We start from the raw sequence: 18,421 nt of genomic DNA on the forward strand, positions 1-18,421 counted from the left end.
TATTGTGTGCAGTTCTGGTCTCCAAATTTGAGGAAAGACATTCTGGCTATTGAGGGGGTTCACGAGGTCAATTCCTGGAATGGTGGGATTACCTTATACTGAAAGACTGGAGCGATTGGGCTTGTATACCCTTGAGTTTAGAAGACTGTGAGGGGATCTGATTGAGACATATAAGATTATTAAAGGATTGGACACTCTGGAGGCAGGAAACATGTTTCCGCTGATGGGTGAGTACCGAACCTGAGGACACAGCTTAAAAATACGGGGTAGACCATTTAGGACAGAGATGAGGAGAAACTTCTTCACCCAGAGAGTGGTGGCTGTGTGGAATGCTCTGCCCCAGAGGGCAGTGGAGGCCCAGTCTCTGGATTAATTTAAGAAAGAGTTGGATAGAGCTCTCACGGGTGATGGAGATAAGGCAGGAACAGGATACTGATTAAGGATGATCAGCCATGGTCATACTGAATGGTGGTGTAGGCTTGAAGGGCAGAATGGCCTACTCCTGCACCTATTATCTATTGTCTATTCTCTCTCTCTCTCTCTCTCTCTCTCTCTCTCTTTATCATGTTACAGAGAATAATAGTCCCTCTGTATGCTATAGAGAATCAAAATTCCTGTGAATTATAGAGAAAAGCAGTTTCTCTATGTATTGGAGAGAATAGCAGTCTGTGTGTATATCATGGCAAGCAGCAGTCCTTGTGTATGTTATAGAGACTAGGAGTCCTTGTGTACATTATGGAAAATATGATTCAAGAATAAAGCCCCTCCCTTTTAAGTCAGGGATTAGATTTTCCTTTCTCTCAATCATCTATGTGTGGAATTCTTATCTCCAAACAGTAATGGAGGCTGGATCTTTCAACTTCATTTAAGGGTGAGTTAAACAGCTTTTTGATAGCTAATGGAGTTGAGGACAGTTGGCATGCAGGGAAGTGAGGTTGAGACCACAACCTCGTCAGCCATGGTCTTGTTGAATGGTGGAGCGGATTCCAAGGGCTGAATGGCCTACTCCCACTCCAAAGTCCCATGTAACTGGATTGGGAGGGACTGATGCAGAGTTGAGTACTCTACAGAGCTTTTCTTGCCACATCCAATAGGGTTTGGGAGATGCCTGGATGGAAATCCACTAGCTCAATGTGAGTAGGGAATGATGTTTGCAGGGCTGGGTGACTAAAAGAAGAACACAGGAACCTGTTGGCGTAGAGTTAGAGTAGTGACAAGTGAGGGCAACATTGGTGAACATTATTTTCAACAACTCTTTACTTTCCAGGGAAAAAGATTCACGATCTGGGGGAATACGATCCACTCCGGCAAGCTGACAGTGATGACAGCGAGGACGATAGCGATCTCAGCTACCAGAAAAATGGCACCGTCCAGACTGAGGGCAGCGTCGAGGCTGCGTGTGATGGAGATACTGATGCCGCAGTTGAAATGCACACGTTGAAAATGAAACAACGGCGACTGGACGAACCTAGCTCCACGGAGGTCCATGCAACTGAGGTCTCCGACGAGTTTACCGTTAAAGCCAGAACCTCACTCGTCCCTTGCCTGCGGACAGCTGCCTTCCTGCTCACTCTCGCTTTCGCCATGGTCCTTGTTCTGGCCTGCGCTTTCTTCATCCCGTGTCCGAGGAGCCAGCCGCTGATGACGTCGTGGAACCGAAGCCTCGGCCAAGCAGCCAGTGAGCAGAGCTCAGATAGTGGAAATGCAATGGCAGCCATGCCTCATGTCATAGAGTATTGGGAAGGGAGGACCAGTACAACACCTAGTGATTCAGCCAGGGAGAATTGCTGACCTTTGCCCAGTCATATTTAGGAGATGCTGAGTGAAGTTCAGGCGTAGGGGAGCCCTAATATTTCTCATTACCCTTCACCATTCTGCGGTGGAGACTACACTGGCTGACATCAGACTGCAGCTGTTCCTGTACAGTCAGGCTGAGTACAACCGAAAAAGCCTCACTCAAAGGCAAGGAAGTTGCTCTGAATGAAGGACAATTTGCCTTTGCAGTTTTCCTAAGATTTAACAGAACCGATAAGGTGCAAAAGGAGGCCATTCAGCCCATTGAGTCTGTACCGGTTCCTAAAACAACCATTACCTGGTGTCAATATCTTGCTTTCTCCCCATACCCTTGCACACTATTGCTATGTGATTGTCGGCGGCATGGTGGCACAGTGGTTAGCACTGCTGCCTCACAGCGCCAGAGACCCGGGTTCAATTCCCGCCTCAGGCAACTGACTCTGTGGAGTTTGCACATTCTCCTGTGTCTGCGTGGGTTTCCTCTGGGTGCTCCGGTTTCCTCCCACAGTCCAAAAAATGTGCAGGTCAGGTGAATTGGCCATGCTAAATTGCCCGTAGTGTTAGGTGCAGGATAAATGTAGGTGAGTGGGTCCGGGTGGGTTGCGCTTCGGAGGGTCGGTGTGGACTTGTTGGGCCGAAGGGCCTGTTTCCACACTGTAACTAACCTAATGTAATCTAATTGTCAATTGCCCTCTTGAATGCTTCTTCCGGTTGTCACAGAGCCAGTGTTTTGAGTGAACAGACACCTCCCCCACTCACATCGAATCATACAGCACGGAAACAGACCCTTTGGTCCAACCAGTCCAAGACAACCAAAATCCAAAACTAAACTATTCCCACCCTGGCCCACATCCACCACACCCCCCGCCAACCCCCACCCAAACCTTTCCAATTCATTTACTTATCTAAATGTCTTTAAACGTTGTAACTGTACCTGCATCCATCAATTCCTCTGGATGTTTATTCCGCACACAAACTGTGTGTTTTTAAAAAAATTACCTCATGTCTTTTTAAAATCTTTCTCCTCTCATCTTAAAAATCATTGAATCACTGAATTGCTACAGTGTGGAAACAGGCCATTCCACCCAACAAGTCCACACTGACTCTCAGAACAGCATCACACCCAGGCACACCCCTGTACTCTATCCCTGCAACTCTGCATTTCCTATGGCTAATCCACCTAACCTACACACCCCTGATCACTATGGGTAATTAAGCACGGCCAATCCATCTCACCTGCACGTTTCCGGATTGTGGGAGGAAACTGGAGCAACCCCACGCAGACACTGGGAGAATGTGCAAACTCCACACACAGTCACCTGAGGCTGGAATTGAACCCAGATCCTCGGTGCTGTGAAGCAGCAGTGCAAACCACTGAGCCACCGTGCCGCTCCTAGTCTTGAAATCCCCCATCCTAGAGAAAAGACACTTGCCATTCACCTTATCTCGACTCCTCATGATTTTATAAACCTCTGTAAGGTCAACCCTCAACCTCCTACCCTCCAGTGAAAAGGTCCCAGCCTATCCAGCTTCTCCCTATAACTCAAACCCTCCATTCCCGGTAACATCCTGGCAAACCCCTTCTGAACCCTCTCCAGCTTAGTAATGACATCTACCAGAACCAATAGCTGATAGTAGATTGGGAACGGGCTAGGAATAAGCACTGCTGCAATTTATCAGCAAAGCATTGCCCAGCACTCAGCATCTCTTCCGAGAGTGTACAAGTAAGATAACAAATGTAACATTTTACAAGATTTGTTTTGCAGTGTAAAGCAACAGTTCCTGTGGTGAGCTGCAGAGGGAGATGGTCAAGTCTCTTTGTCAGCAAAACACACTCTTGTTAATTGACACCAGACCTCTGACCCCTCCTATTTGCAGACTCTCTCATTCAGACCAGGTTACTCAGGTTATAAACTGCACATCTGATTTATTACACTTAAGAATAAACCACAGCAATAAAACATTAAGCACGAGATTTATAGCATTTCAGATTGGCACCATATCCTTCGCAAAAAATGTGTAACTCTTTGCTAATTCAACAATAACTTGCATTTATATCATACTTTTTAACATAGTAAAACATTTCAAGGTGGTTTGAAGGAGTGTAGTCACAAAAAACAGAAATCTGTAGAGGGTTGTGAAATCTTTTCAACCTGAGGGCCAGGGTCAGAGCTCACTAGTTGAAAACGTGGTAGAAGCAGAAACCCTTGTTGCATTTTAAATTTACTACAGGCTGTTTTTGTGCTGGCAAAGATACATAGGCCAAATGGCCTCATGTGCATCCTATGTTTCTGGGAACCCAACAGGTCGTCATATCAAGTCGTTTAGTGAGGGGCGAGGGATTACTGCTCTCCAGAGAAACTAGAGAAGCTCTCCTTGGTGCAAAGAAAGTTGAAAGGGAGAGGTGAACCAAATTATGGATTTTTTTTGACAAAGTAAAGAAGGAAAACTGGAAGGAGAGTTGATATCCAGTGGCCACAGATGCAACGTGATTGGCAAAAGGACCAGAGAGTGGGCGGCACAGTGGTTAGCACTGTTGCCTCACAGCGCCAGAGACCCGGGTTCAATTCCCGCCTCAGGTGACTGTGTAGAGTTTGCACATTCTCCCCGTGTCTGCGTGGGTTTCCTCCAGGTGCTCCGGTTTCCTCCCACAGTCCAAAAATGTGCAGGTTAAGTGAATTGGCCATGCTAAATTGCCCGTAGTGTTAGGTGCAGGGGTAAATGTAGGGGAATGGGTCTGGGTGGGTGCGCTTTGGTGGGGCGGTGTGGACTTGTTGGGCCAAAGGGCCTGTTTCCACACTGTAAGTAATCTAATCTAGAAGATGAGTTTTCTCTAATCTGGAATGAGATGCCGAAAGGGCGGTGGGAGCAGCTTCAGTAATAAATTGCAAATAGAATTAGATGAATATTTGAAAAGAAAGTAAATTGCAGGGACGTGGGTTAAGAGCAGAAGTGCAGTGCTTTGCCAGAGCCAGTACTGATACAGTAGGCTGAATGGCCTACTTCCATATTATGTGATCCTGTAGTTTCCAGACTGAGCTCTAAACATCCTAACTGAGCAAATACAGCTTGTCTTCTGAACAAATGGGAAAAGCCCTGACTTGTGCCCAGTGATTGCATATTTCATGCTAAATCTGAGCCAGATGATCACCATAGACATTGAAACTTGAGACTCCCCTTTAAGAACTCTAGATGCCATCGATTTGCTATAGCTCTGTCTAGTTTGCAGTCTTCCAAACCGATGAGACCCTTATTATGAACACTTACATCATCAGCAGCTTGCTGGTTGATTTTCTTTAACATTGAAGGCTTTTTTGGGGCACGGTTTTTGATGGCCTGAATGCTATGTCCCTGGTTTCCCTGGTGAAGTGATGTTTTAGATTGCAGGGCAATCAGGAGGTCAGATACAATGAGAGACACACCAGAGGAGAGCAGAAATAAGGGGAACACCAGGAGAGGAGCAAAGTCTACAGGACCCAGGAGAAATATCTGGCACTAAATGAGCATGGGGCAAAGACCATCATGTGGGGTTAGGCTGCACATTAGCCACATTCTCACTGATTGGCCGCATAGACTCCAAAGGCCTAAATTACCTATTTCGGTTTCCATGTTCCCTGACAGGCTGCTGAGAGTTGGTAAGAGAAAACCAGGTTGAGCACACAGGAAGCCAAGTTCTATATCAGTGAACCACATTAGTTTCAACCCTCAAGTCTTTGTGTTGACTTTGAGTAGGACAGGTCTCTCTGCCCACATCCAGAAGAAGCTGCGGCAGGCAACTGAGAGATGGTCACTGCTGCCTAAGAGCAAAGGAACTGTAGGAATAGGCAGAAGATCCCAAAAAGCTTGACCATTTTTAAATAAATCCACCCCGGCTCCATGGGCAAAGAGGCCTTTGCTCGTTCTAGATGTATTTCTGTGTCTGTCCTGTTCATCCAGGATTCCCTCTCTTTCCTTTAGGTTTCCCTTCTGTGATGACGCTTTGGGATGTTAATGATGACCAAGTTTCTGACGTAATTATTTCGTTCAGTTCCACCGGGAAAGTCCAGGACCAGAGAGGAGGCCTCAGGCCACAAGGTAGCTGGATGGAGTATTTGCTGCAGTTGTGACATTATGGTGACTACCTGGACAGGAATCCACAACAATCAGACAAAGAAGGCTGGATGCTTGAGATCTGAAACAAAAACAGAAGTAGCTGGCAAAGGCCAGGGCCCTTAGCTGTGTCCGACCCATTTCCTAGACTTATGCCCTCACTCCACTTTCCTCTCCCACAACAATGATAGGATCCCAATGGTCCTCACTCACCACCCACCACCCACCAGCCTTTGCATGAAAAGGGTTGTAGACCACCATTTCCATCACCTCCAACAGGACAGCACAACCAGATATGCATTTGCCTTCCCTCCCTTGTCAGCAGGGACTGTTCCCTCTAGGACACCCTGGTACATCCCTTCTCCATTCCCAACACCTCCCACACACCCATGGCACCTTCCCATGCAGTCGCAGAAAGTGTTAACACCTGCCTGTACCTCCTACCACCAGCAAGCCTCAGTACAAGCTTAAAGAAGAGTCTCTCTCACTCACTCACTCAGCTCCATCTCCACCTAAGTCCTTACACCAACCACTCACTACCACCACCAACCTTGTCTTCAGCATACATACCTGTTCCTCCGACCTGCTATCCGTTCAAATGAAGAACACTCCAGACATGAACTCTGCTTTCTTCCGACCGATGTTGTAAGGCCACTTACGTTTTGCCAGTAATTTCTGTTTTTGTTTCAGGATTCCACAATGTTTTGTCAATCACTTTCACTGCATCAATTAAAGTTGCTTTATTCCATAATAATGTACACTCAACATTGTAAACTACAGAAGGTTCTCTACCAGCCAAGGATCCTACATTTAACTCCTTTTCATATCATAAAGGCAGGCTTTGGTTACAGCTTTCTATAAGGAATTTCACTGTGTCTCTCAGTATCTCAGTAACACAACTCCCCCTCCCCCCTGGGTGTGTGTCTCAGTCTCTTGGTGATGCTGTCCCCCTCCATATGTTGTCCAGTACCTTAGTAACTCTGTCCCTGGCGTATCTCCTAATAGTTTGTTCAGATAAACCATATGATTGCAACTAAACGCTGAAGCCATTGCCTTTGTCCTGCCGTAAACTCTTGTTCCCTGACTGCCGTTTCCATCCTTGGTAACTGCCTGAAGCTGAGCCAGTCCATCTGCACTGTTCATGTTGTTCTTGACTCCAAGATCCCCCACTTCTACCTCCATTATATTACCCACTGCCACATCTCATCTGCTACCGAAAGCCTTATTCCTGCATTTATTACCTCCAATTGATGAGTCCATTGTTCTCCAGGCCAGACCCCCATCTTCCAATCAACATCAACATGCACTCATCCAAAACTCTTTATGGCTGTGACCTAACTCGCACCATGTATTTTTCCACCCTCCGTTTGCACATTCATTGGGTCTGGACTGACAACACCTCCAATTTAAAATTTAAAATCCTCCACCCTATTTCTCTGAGGTCAGTCCCTTTCCTTTTTGGTAATCTCCTCCAGCCCTATAGGAATTCAAGGTCTCTGAGCTCCTCTAATTCTGGTCTCTTGCACTTCCCAGTTTTAGTTGCTCACATTGGTGGCTCTGCTTTCAGCGGACTCTGGAATACCATCCCTGAACTTGTCTCTATCTCTCTCCTCCTATCACCTTAAAACATTTGACCAAGCTCTTGATCATCTGCTCTGATATCTCTTTCTGTGGCTGTTTAATAACATTCTTGTGAGTATCTTGAGTATTTTATTACATTAAAGGCAGTAAGAAAATGCCAGCTGTTGTATGGGCAGATGCTTCTGGGTATGGTGATAGTCAGTTGTCTGTCTGGTAGCTGACCAGTCGAATCGTGTTTGTTTAAGTTGAATGAGCTGAGCCAGAGTCTGTATGGTTCTCTGACATGAAGACAGTAAAGAGGAACATAATGGCCTCCATTGGGAAGAAGATGACCTGTGACAAACAGGAGTTTCAACACTGTAGTCAAAGAGAGCTGGAAAATCCCTCCGTGATCTGTAAAAGCAAGGCAAATTAGCAAAAACAAAAATCCACACTTTGTTTTGAAGATGTGGGTGTAGTGTACCTTTTAAAAGCTAGCAGAGCTGCCTGACAGCACCAAGTGTTCTGAACGTGATATAATGTAACCTTTCGTTCCCGCAACTAGGGTAGCTGGTTGCCTGGAGACAAAAAAAAATTGAATTAGGCCAATCAGTTTAAATTATACCCCAAAAAATACCAACCTCTAATCAAGTTTTGAATTTAGTATATTGACAATATTAAAAACCAATGAAACAATCTGATGCTTAGAGGTATAAGACCGGGAAAAATTGAACAGTTGGAGGAGAACTGCCAAGCCACCAGCTTGTGCCTGAAAAATAGCTCTCTTAAAGATACCTTTATGATCAGTGTCCTGTGAAACAGAAATCCCTAAGAAGACAGAGGAAGATGTAAAGAGAAGATTCGACCGCTGGCTCGTTTTGAAATTTGAATTTTGATAAATCCTAATCAGGGGTTTTATCAGACTAGTATTATAGAAGGGAAAGTAAAAGGTAGGTTAGCGGAAGGAGTTGTAAGTAGTAGTTAGTTAGTTATTCTCTGTTAGACTTTAAGAAATAAAGTTGTTAATTCTTACTTAATAATTTGGCCTCGAATTTTGACAGATTACTGCGCAGGATAAATCTTTTCTGTGTTGCTGGTTTAAATTAAGCAGGAGGGTTTACCCCATGATGTAACATTTTAAGCTTGTTAAGGAAACCATTCTGTAAAAAGCATTAAATGTTAGATTTTTTTTAAATGATTTAAATCAGTATTGGTTGGCCACAGAAAATTGCCTTCTTGAGCCACTAACTAAAACCACTTTCTAGAGAAGCTGCCTAATAACAGGTGCGAAGGGGTCTGCATTGTGCAGCAGGACAGATGGCCTGATCCTCAAAATTGGTTGGTTCATCTGGGTTTCCTGCTCACAATTGCTCCTACTGGTGGCTGAATATTCCTGGCCATTGGGCTCACAGGGCAAATAGTTGCAAGGCCAGCTTTTTCCTTCCTGGCGGTGGAACCGACTGCTAGCACGTTGTTACACGGGCTGACACCTGATAATTGGCAACTCCGAGGAGAGGGACTGGAACCAAGAGACAGCCAGAGAAATGGGAAGCTTGCAGAATGGTGGTTCATGTATATAGTGGAGGAGCTGGTAACCCGGGATGCAGGTGATACGATGGATTATCTCATGGCTTTTGCTTTTTCTGCAGCTGTGTTGAAACTTCACACGTCGGTAGCAGTGTTATCTGGGGTTGATGGCAGCGTACTGTGGACATCCCTGGCTCCAGAGCGACTGAAATTTATCCAGTGCGGTATCGGCTATCTAGGAGGGCCGGGTTCTGTCTGCCTCCTGGTTGGAATCAGTCACATGTTGAAGGTCGTTAACAGCAGCTCAGGTACAGCATCTCCCAACAGTGACATTCTGGAGACCTGTCCTCAATGCCGTGTGGTAAATCAGAATCTTCGCAAGTTTTCTTTTTATTGAAGGTGGCTGTGCAATTAACCGGCTCTCAGTCCCATGGAATGCCAGGACCTGAGATTTGTCACTACCGTTTTACATCTCTACAACAGTACTCTATGTTAAAGAAATTGCTGGAAAAGCTCAGTGGTCTGGCAGCATCTGTGGGGAGATCTTCACAAACATTGCAAGACCTGCTGAGCTTGTTTCTGTTTTACGGCATCTGCAGTTCTTTCAGTTTCCATGTTAAAGAGCGCAGTCTACGCACCTACAAATTAAGAGAAAGAATACACCTTTTGGCATCTCAAGTCTGGCCTATTGTTTGATAGCATCATGGCTGATCCAAGTGTGGCCTCAAATCTATTTTCCTGCATATCCACAATCCCCTTGACTCGTTAGTCAATATCTATTTAACTCTGCCTTAAAAACATTCAATGATCCTGCCTCCTCCACAATCTTAGGAAGAGAATTCTTGAAATAAACCTTTTTACCTCAGCTTCGTCTTAAACCCCTTAGTTTAAGACTGTGACCTGTCGTTCTAGTCTCTCCCATAATTGGAAGCATCCTTCTAGCATCAGTCCTCCTCAGAATTTTATATGTTTCAACAAGAGCATTTGTTATTCTTTTAAAACCTGCATAGATAAAAACTCGTCCTGTCCAACCCCCTCCCCGCTTTCATCCAAGGAATCTGAACTTTTTCTGTACTGCTTCTGACACAATCATATACATTCTGAAATAAGGAGACTCAAACTGTACACAGGACTGCTGGATGTAGTCTCACTAATGCTTTGTACAACTGTAGCAAAACTTCCCTGGTGATATGTTCCACTCCCTTTACAATACCATTTGCCTACCTAATCACTCTCTGCACCTGTGTAATAACATTTTGTGACCCATGTAGCAGCACACTCACGAGACTCTAGCAGGAGCAGAGGACTGAAAACCAAGCTGCACAAAAGTGTAAGTATTTTATTAAGTCACCAAAATAGTCAATTTCTTTCTCTTTCCTAATGTTACCTAAAAAGAAATGGAGTTCAACCAGGCCTTTCAATAAACTCAAAATTAACACCTTTATCATTGGCAAACTTATTCTGCAAACAAGTGGCAAGGCGGTTTTAACCAGCTACTATGTGAATTAGAAACAAAATGTACTGGAAATCACTGGATCAGGCAGCATCTATGGAGAGAGAGCAAGGTAACGTTCAGAGTCTAGATGACTCTTCAGACTCAAAATGTTTGCTTATTTATCTCTCCATGGATGCTGTCTGCCCCATTGTGATCTCTAGCATTGTTTGTTTTAAGTACAGATTCCAGCATCTGCAGTAATTTGCTCTTACAATGTAAGTTAAACCATGTGCCCCTTTAATCCCGAATACACTCCCACATTCATAATTCTGCAGAGCTATTACACGTGGAGAAAAAAGGTGAGGTACAAGGGGTAAAAAAACAAACACTCCTCTAGGTCAAGTGGTGAATTCCGATATCAAAACTAATTTGACCCCTCTCAGTTCCTTTTGATGAGGTCTGATTGCTAACAGTTGCAGAATAATGGAAAATCTTCTAACAAGGTTTCAGATTCAGCGGAGAAGCAGAGATGCTGATTCTTGAAAAAATTTTCATAAGGGTTTTTTTCAAACTACCTCACTGAGAAAGATATAGAGAGTATAAACCGAAAGAACTGCGAATGCTTTAATCAGAAACGAAAACAGAAACTGCTGGAAAAGCTCAGCAGGTCTGCCAGATTCTGTGGAGAGAAATCAGAGTTATTGTTTCAGGTCCAGTCACCCTTCCTCAGAACCCCAGAAGATATAGTGTGCTACTTTCAGCCCAAACGCTGACGGTTCCGGACTGAGAGAGCACAGCTTGCCCTTATAAACCCCTCATGTCTTTTTTTTTATCTTTCTTCTCTCAACTGAAAAATATGCCCACTTATGTCTCATCGAGCATTACCAAATCTAGAATAGCTTGCTTTCTGGTTTGCTTTAGAACTTATTGATCTTAGAAGCTGTCATAGAACATTACAGCAAAGTACAGGCCCTTCGGCCCTTGATGTTGCACTGACCTGTGGAACCAATCCGAAGCCTATCTATCCTACACTATTCCATTTTCATCCATATCTTTATCCAATGACCATTTAAATGCCTTTGAAGTTGGCATGTCTACTACTGTTGCAGGCAGGGCGTTCCACACCCCAACCACACTGAATAAAGAAACTACCTCTGACATCTGTCCTATATCTATCACCCCTCAATTTAAAGCTATGTCACCTCATGCTGGCCATCTGCATCTGAGGAGAAAGGCTGTCACTGTTCACCCTATCTAACCCTCTGATTATCTTATATATCTCCATTAAGTAACCTCTCAACCTCCTATCTAAAGAAAACAGCCTCAAGTCCCTCACCCTTTCCTCGTAAGACCTTCCCTCCATACCAGGCAACATCCTAGTAAATCTCCTCTGAACCCTTTCCAAAGCTTCCACATCCTTCCTATAATGCGGTGATCAGAATACCCCAAGTGTGGCTGCACCAGACTTTTGTACAGCTGCAGCATGACCTCGTGGCTCCAAAACACAATCCCTCTACCAATCAAAGCTAACACACTGTATGCCTTCTGAACAACCCTATCAAGCTGGGTGGTAACGTTTAAGGATCTATGTACAAGGATGCTGAGATTTCTCTGCTCCTCTACACTATCAAGAATCTTACCACTCGCCCAGTACTCTTTATTCCTGTTGCTCCTTCCAAAGTGAATCACCTCACACTTTTCCACATTAAACTCCACTTGCCACCTCTCAGCCCAGCTCTGCCGCTTATCTATGTCCCTCTGTAACCTGCAACGTCCTTCGGCACTATCCACAACTCCACTGACCTTAGCATCATCTGCAAATTTACTAATCCATCCTTCTACGCCCACATCCAGGTCATTTGTAAAAATGGCAAACAGTAGTGGCCCCAAAACAGATCCTTGCAGTACACCAGTAGTAACTGAACTCCAGGATGAACATTTCCCATCAACCCCCACCACCCTCTCTTCTTTCAGCTCGCCAACTTCTGATCCAAACCGCAAAATCACCTTCAATCCCATGCCTCTGTATTTTGTGCACTAGCCCACCATGGGGAACCTTATCAAACTCCTTACTGAAATCCATATGCACTACATCAATTGGTTTACCCTCATCGACCTGTTTGATCACCATCTCAAAGAACTCAGTAAGGTTTGTGAGGCACGAACCGTCACAAAACCGTCTTGACTATCCCTAATCAACTTATTCCTCTTGAGATGATTATAAATCCTATTTCTTAAAACCTCTTCTAACACTTTACCCACAACCGAAGTAAGGCTCACTGGTCTATAACTACTCACCTTCTTAAAAAAAAGGGGACAACATTTGCTATCCTCCAGTCTTCTGGCATTATTCCTGTAGACAATGTTGACATAAAGAACAAAGCCAAAGGTTCTGCAATCTCCTCCCTGGCTTCCCAGAGAATCCTAGGATAAATCCCATCCAGCCCAGGGGAGTTATCTATTTTCACACTTTCCAGAATTGCTAACACTGCCTCCTTGCGAATGTCAATCCCGTCTCATCCAGTAGTCTGCGTCTCAGTATTCTCTTCGACTCTGTCCTGAAAAATTTCCTAAATTTGTCAATCTGATTTCTTCACACCATATATTGATTTAAAATCACCCATGATTATTGCCATACCTTTCTCACAAGCACCATTATTTACTCCTGTTACCCTGTCTTACCTTGTGCTTACAGTAGCGGCCTATAAATTACTTCCACACTGACCTCTTTGCTATTTCTTCACTATCCCAACTGATTCTGTACCTTGCAACTTAACACTGAGACAAGCTCTCACTATTGTGTACTTGCCATTCTTAATTAATAGAGCTACCCCTCCAACTTTTCCTACGTTCCTTTTTTCCAAAATGCCATGTTCTGTTGAACATTAGAGTCTAGTGTTTGTTATCTTGCAACTATTTCTGTAAAAATTGATGTTCCCTTTCCAAATCAGATGTCCTGAAGGGTACAAGATGAAAAGCATTGACTTGGTGTCTCTTTTTAGCAATATTTAAGGTCTGATGGCCATGAGCAATGTTTAAATTCTGTACCTACTAAGCAATGTCTACCTTTACTTGCTGGGACACTCTTTATGCACTCTGTCCCTTTCTATCATGTTATCGTTATCCTAATTGCAATTTTGCTGCCTTACCTTGTCCTCTCCCTATATTTTATCATAGGTTCCCTCACTTAAACAATTTAGTTTAAAGCTATCTCTGCTAATGTAGGTTTGCAACTCACACAACACTAGACCTAGCACTATTCAGGTGAATACTACCCCAGTGTTACAACTTCCACTTTCCCCAGAAATGATGCCAGTGTCTTAGCTCTGAAAATAATCCAGGCATTATTTTTGCTTTCTAACTTAGCCCCTAGCTTTTCATACTCCTTCTTTACTAGTCCGACCTATGCCTTTGGTACCCTGTAGACATGAAAACTGCAAGTAACACAGCCTTCTGGAATCTAACTCCTGGCTAATGAGAGCTGTTTCTATCCTCCTCACTGTACCGTCTCCATCCAACTACAACGTTCCAATTAACTCCACCCAGTCTGGAGACCTCCTGGATCACAATGCCATGGTCAGTTTGCTCATCTGCCCTGCTGACCTGCACGGAGCTTGCCAGAATTCCCAGTCTCTCAGATGATAGCAAGGGCTCAGGCTCTTCCTCAGCTACCTGCCTTGCTTACAGTATACCCACCAAAGTCCCTGACCGTGGACCAAATCAGGTCATGCAATCCTTGGGGAGTCTGACCACTTCCTGCAACAAAGTATTTAGACTACTTGTCCCGCACCCAATGTGTTGCAGTGTCTACAGCTTGTCTTTTGCTCAATGACTCTGAGCCAGTTCCTCTCAAACTGCATAACATTTACTGCAAACATGTTTGCTTTGGATCATGCACATGTTGACGACCTCCATAGGGCACTGTGTTACAGAGTTTTCTATCTATGATGGTACCTTGTGTTATTTCAGGGCTCTGTCTCTTTGTCCAGACTCTCTTGTTTACAAAGCACACTCTCTCTGGCTGGGCACTGTGTTACAGAGCACTCTGTCTGTGACAGTGATATTGCAGAGCAATCATTCTCTTTTAAGTAATCAGATGTGTTATTTTTCAGGAAGTAGCCTGTGGGAAATGAAGAGCGTGTACCGGTCCCATCAGATTCCAGCCGCCCCAGCAGTGTTGCTTCCAGACGTAGACGGTGATGGATTCACAGACTTGCTGCTTGGGAGCAGACCTGCTGTACTGGTATGGACCAACACTCAGCCTTCGATTGACACAACTGCAGAGCTCCCAGTGAAATAGCCAGAGGATGGCATCCTCCGCAGTTAGGGTGGTAAAATCACCCTTCATGCCTAGTAAGTGCTGGCTTGGTTCAGTGGTACTGCTCTTGCCTCTGAGTCAGAATACTCTGGGGGTCAATCCCCATTCCAGCATTTGGCCACCCCTTGAGCAAATTCAGTGTGGGAGCTCTCCTACATGTTGCCTTCCTTCTGTAAGTTAAGGTGAAAAGCCTCGATAGGAATTTACCCCATCGCTGACAATCATGTCCTGTCCTAAAGGGGTGTGAGATTGTCAGGCGCGTCCCATCTTTGGGGAGACATTAAACCTGGTTCTGGTGGACATAAACAGAGCAGGGAGTTCTCTCACTGCCTGAGCCAGCATCCTGTCCAAAGATAGAGCAGACTTGCTGAGCAGTTACCCTGGTTGTTTCTGGGATCTTCCTGCGCACATACGTGTGCACAATATTAACCATGATGTCACTTCACAAATGGCCCGTCAGATGTTTTTGAATATCAAGAAGGGATATGGTAAATACATCATCTTTAGTTCTGCACTATCCTAGTTTATCATCTCCCTGATGTCACTTTCTCAAACTGTGAGCCCACTCACCAGCCTGAGATGGTTTACTTGCATTTGGGTATGTTACTAGTTTAAAGTGAGGATAAAAATTATATCCTTTGCCATCATCTCTGGCCTTTGGTGATCAGAGTTGTGTTCACACTGTGCCTGTTCGGGGCATATATCTCCTATCCCAACAAGTGCCAAGTATTTATGCAGACTGCGAGTCTGCTCCCAGATTCGGGTAAACCTGCCAGCTGTTAATACTGTGATCTGTCGGCCACATGAAATGGGTGGTTGCGCTGATAAAATAACAGCTGTAACAACAATCGAGCAAAAGATGCCCTGTTTCCTGCGAGTGCATGCAACAACAATTTCCTGTTTTTCAGTATCAGGGTGAGCATAACATGGGTATTTAAGGTACATCCTCCTATCGGTCCCTCAAGAATACTGCTGCTCTCTGTTATACTCCCGGTAGCCAATTGGTGAAAGAAGATTCCACAGCCTGTCTGCAATTGGAGGGGGACATTTATTTGTAGAATGAAACAATACACATATATATCTCCTGAGCTTCACTGAACTATTGTGTCAGTAATATTACTCAGTGACCATCCAATCAAAACATTCTCCCTTATGTCAGTAAATTAATTTGGAACTATTAACTCTGAACCCCACTGTTGTGACACCTTGGATGTCTTGTAGCTTCAGTGAAGCAACTAGTGGATCTTATGGGGTTTACCTGTTTTTAACTGATATTCTTCCCCCCCTCCATGGCCTCTAACTATGCTTTAGAAACTTGCTCCACTTGCCATTCTTGTCATTCTGGCCCAGATCTTCTGATAGAACGATAGTTGTTGTTGAAGCTGAGACTGGAGTGGTGCTTTGGACATTGTGGACATCCCAATGCAGCCGGGAGTTGCTCGGGAAGTTGAATATTCCAGTGAGCGATTCTGTGGTGTGTGGAAACCTCTGAAAATGTATCCAGGTCTCAATTAGAGGTTTCAGAAGGTTCTAACTCGATCATCTTAATAGCTAGCTGGGAAAAGTTAGAGGAGCTAAAATCTGTTATGACTGTTGGCTGCTGACCCTTTACCTACTCACCGCTGCTCCCCTCCTCAAACGAAGTCAGCTCCCACTGCAGAAGGGGCACAGTCTCAGCACTGATCCACCCCACTGCTGCCCATGTGACTGCTGCACTGAATTGAGTTCCTTCAGCTCAGAGGGATTTTTTTTGGCCTGGACATTTGGTCAATAAGCTCCGTTGCAGGCAAGCAAGCGACTTTTCATCCAGTCTGGTTTGGAAGTTAGGATTCCGATCCAGAAGGGGATATCCCAGACAGAGCGTTCACAGTAATATGGGACTGGAGTGCCTTTAGAGCCTGACCAGGTGACAATGAGAGATTCCTGTTTTAGAGGGTGCAAGTGAATCCGTTCAGTCTTTCTGACAGCTTCATCGTCTCCTTCACTAACGTCATATTTTTAAAACTAAAAGTTCAGTTCTCAGGGATTCAAAGTCACGTTCTCTGGGTTACTAATCCTGGGGTTTGGATTCCTGTTCCAGTCACATAATGCAGCTCACTGAGAAGGAGGTGAGTTCACTCCGATGGGAGGGAGGAGTACAATCGCCAGTGAATATCCAAGTCTTACTGCACGTGATTCTAACAAATTTGTTTCTGTTCCAGACCAGTCGGCTTCGTGACATCTCCTTTGTGTTCGTGTCAGGAGCAACAGGGGCCCTGATTGGCCGGTCAGTTTCTTACAATGTCACCGGTGAGGGCAAGCTGATTGGTCCAAAGGCCTACGTGTCTGGAGAAGGCACGCTGTACGTTCTGTTTGGCTACGGTAAGCAGGAGAAAGAAAACTAGTTTTCCCTGATCACTTCTTCATGTTGGACTACTGTTTCCCATCTGGATCCTCAGCTCCTTTGTGCCACGCCTATCTGAGGCCAAGTTTTTGGTTATTGTCCGTGCCATCACGCACTGTACCATGCTGCCACTTAGATGCCAGTTTGCAGCACCATTCCCCATTCAGGCTAGACTAGAACCTCTGGTGTGAGAGTATAAACTTCATGCAGCTGGTGCTGATCCAAAATGTTGGGATGTAGAGTTGACCTTCTCCCCTTCCATCACCAAGGTCAGTGTAAAATGCTGAGACAGTCACTCCCACACTGCCGCTTGCTGATCCCTGCACTGACTGCTACAGTCAACAGTAGGGAAGACCTTCAAGACCCTTCATTTCTTGTTAAACTCCCCTGATGGCTTCCTGCTTTCTGTGATGTGTGGTTCTATGACAGTCTGTTCTCCTCCATGATTCCATTGAATGGATGGCTGGGTTGTGATGCGCAGTGATACCAACAGTGTGAGTTCAGTTCCCACACTCGTTGAGGTCACCATGAAAGGCTTTGCCTTCTCAACCTTACCCCTTGCATAAGGCATAGTGACCTTCAGGTTGAACTCTCCTCCAGTCACCTCTCTGTAATGTCCGTGCAGCCTGTGGGTTTCCGGGACTATGGTTATTTCAAATGCCATCTGTTACATAGAAACATAGAATATGGGAGGAGGGAGGAGGCCATTTGACCCTTCAAACATGGCTGATCATCCAACTCACTCTCCATGTTCCTGATTCCTCCCCACACCTTTTAGATCCCTTTAGCCCCAATAACTATATCTAACTCCTTGAAAACATTCAATGTTCTGAAATTAACTGTTTTGTATGGCAGAGCATTCCCAGGCTCACCACTTGCTGGGACAAGAAATTTCTCCTCATCTCATTCCTAAATGGCCTGCTATGTATTTTTAGACTGTGGACTCTTGGTTCTGGACTTCCCAGTCGTCGGGGAAAATCCTTCCTGCCTTTACTCTGTCTAGTCCCGGTTAGAATTTTGTACCTTTCTGAGAGAACCACCCACCCCTACAATTCGTCTAAACTCGAGTGATTATAATTCTGACCTATCCAGCCTTCATATGTCACTCCTGCCATTTCAGGAATCAGTCTGTGTACGCAGCAGCTACACATGCTGCCAACAGCTTCATCATTCACAGCTCCGCCTTCTGCCATTAGGTCAGGTCCTCTAAAGTGGCATCTCTACCTACCTCGACGCTGTCCTATCCCCCCTAGTCCAGGAACTCCCCACATACGTTCGAGACACCACCCACGCCCTCCACCTCCTCCAAGACTTC

At 45.0% G+C, this 18,421-nt stretch overlaps 1 protein-coding gene across 1 annotated transcript in view; it reads left to right on the top strand.

Annotated features, from left to right (window-relative positions):
- fam234b (family with sequence similarity 234 member B) overlaps window positions 1–18,421 on the top strand; it is a 52,829-nt gene that overhangs the window by 4,118 nt on the left and 30,290 nt on the right. The window contains exons 2-6 of the mRNA XM_043680000.1: window positions 1,268–1,678; window positions 5,752–5,868; window positions 9,093–9,278; window positions 14,518–14,648; window positions 16,925–17,084. Coding sequence (XP_043535935.1) covers window positions 1,268–1,678; window positions 5,752–5,868; window positions 9,093–9,278; window positions 14,518–14,648; window positions 16,925–17,084 — 1,005 coding nt within the window. The remainder of the gene's footprint in view (window positions 1–1,267; window positions 1,679–5,751; window positions 5,869–9,092; window positions 9,279–14,517; window positions 14,649–16,924; window positions 17,085–18,421) is intronic.

Source organism: Chiloscyllium plagiosum, chromosome 39 (assembly GCF_004010195.1).
Source record: "Chiloscyllium plagiosum isolate BGI_BamShark_2017 chromosome 39, ASM401019v2, whole genome shotgun sequence".
NCBI lineage: Eukaryota > Metazoa > Chordata > Chondrichthyes > Orectolobiformes > Hemiscylliidae > Chiloscyllium > Chiloscyllium plagiosum.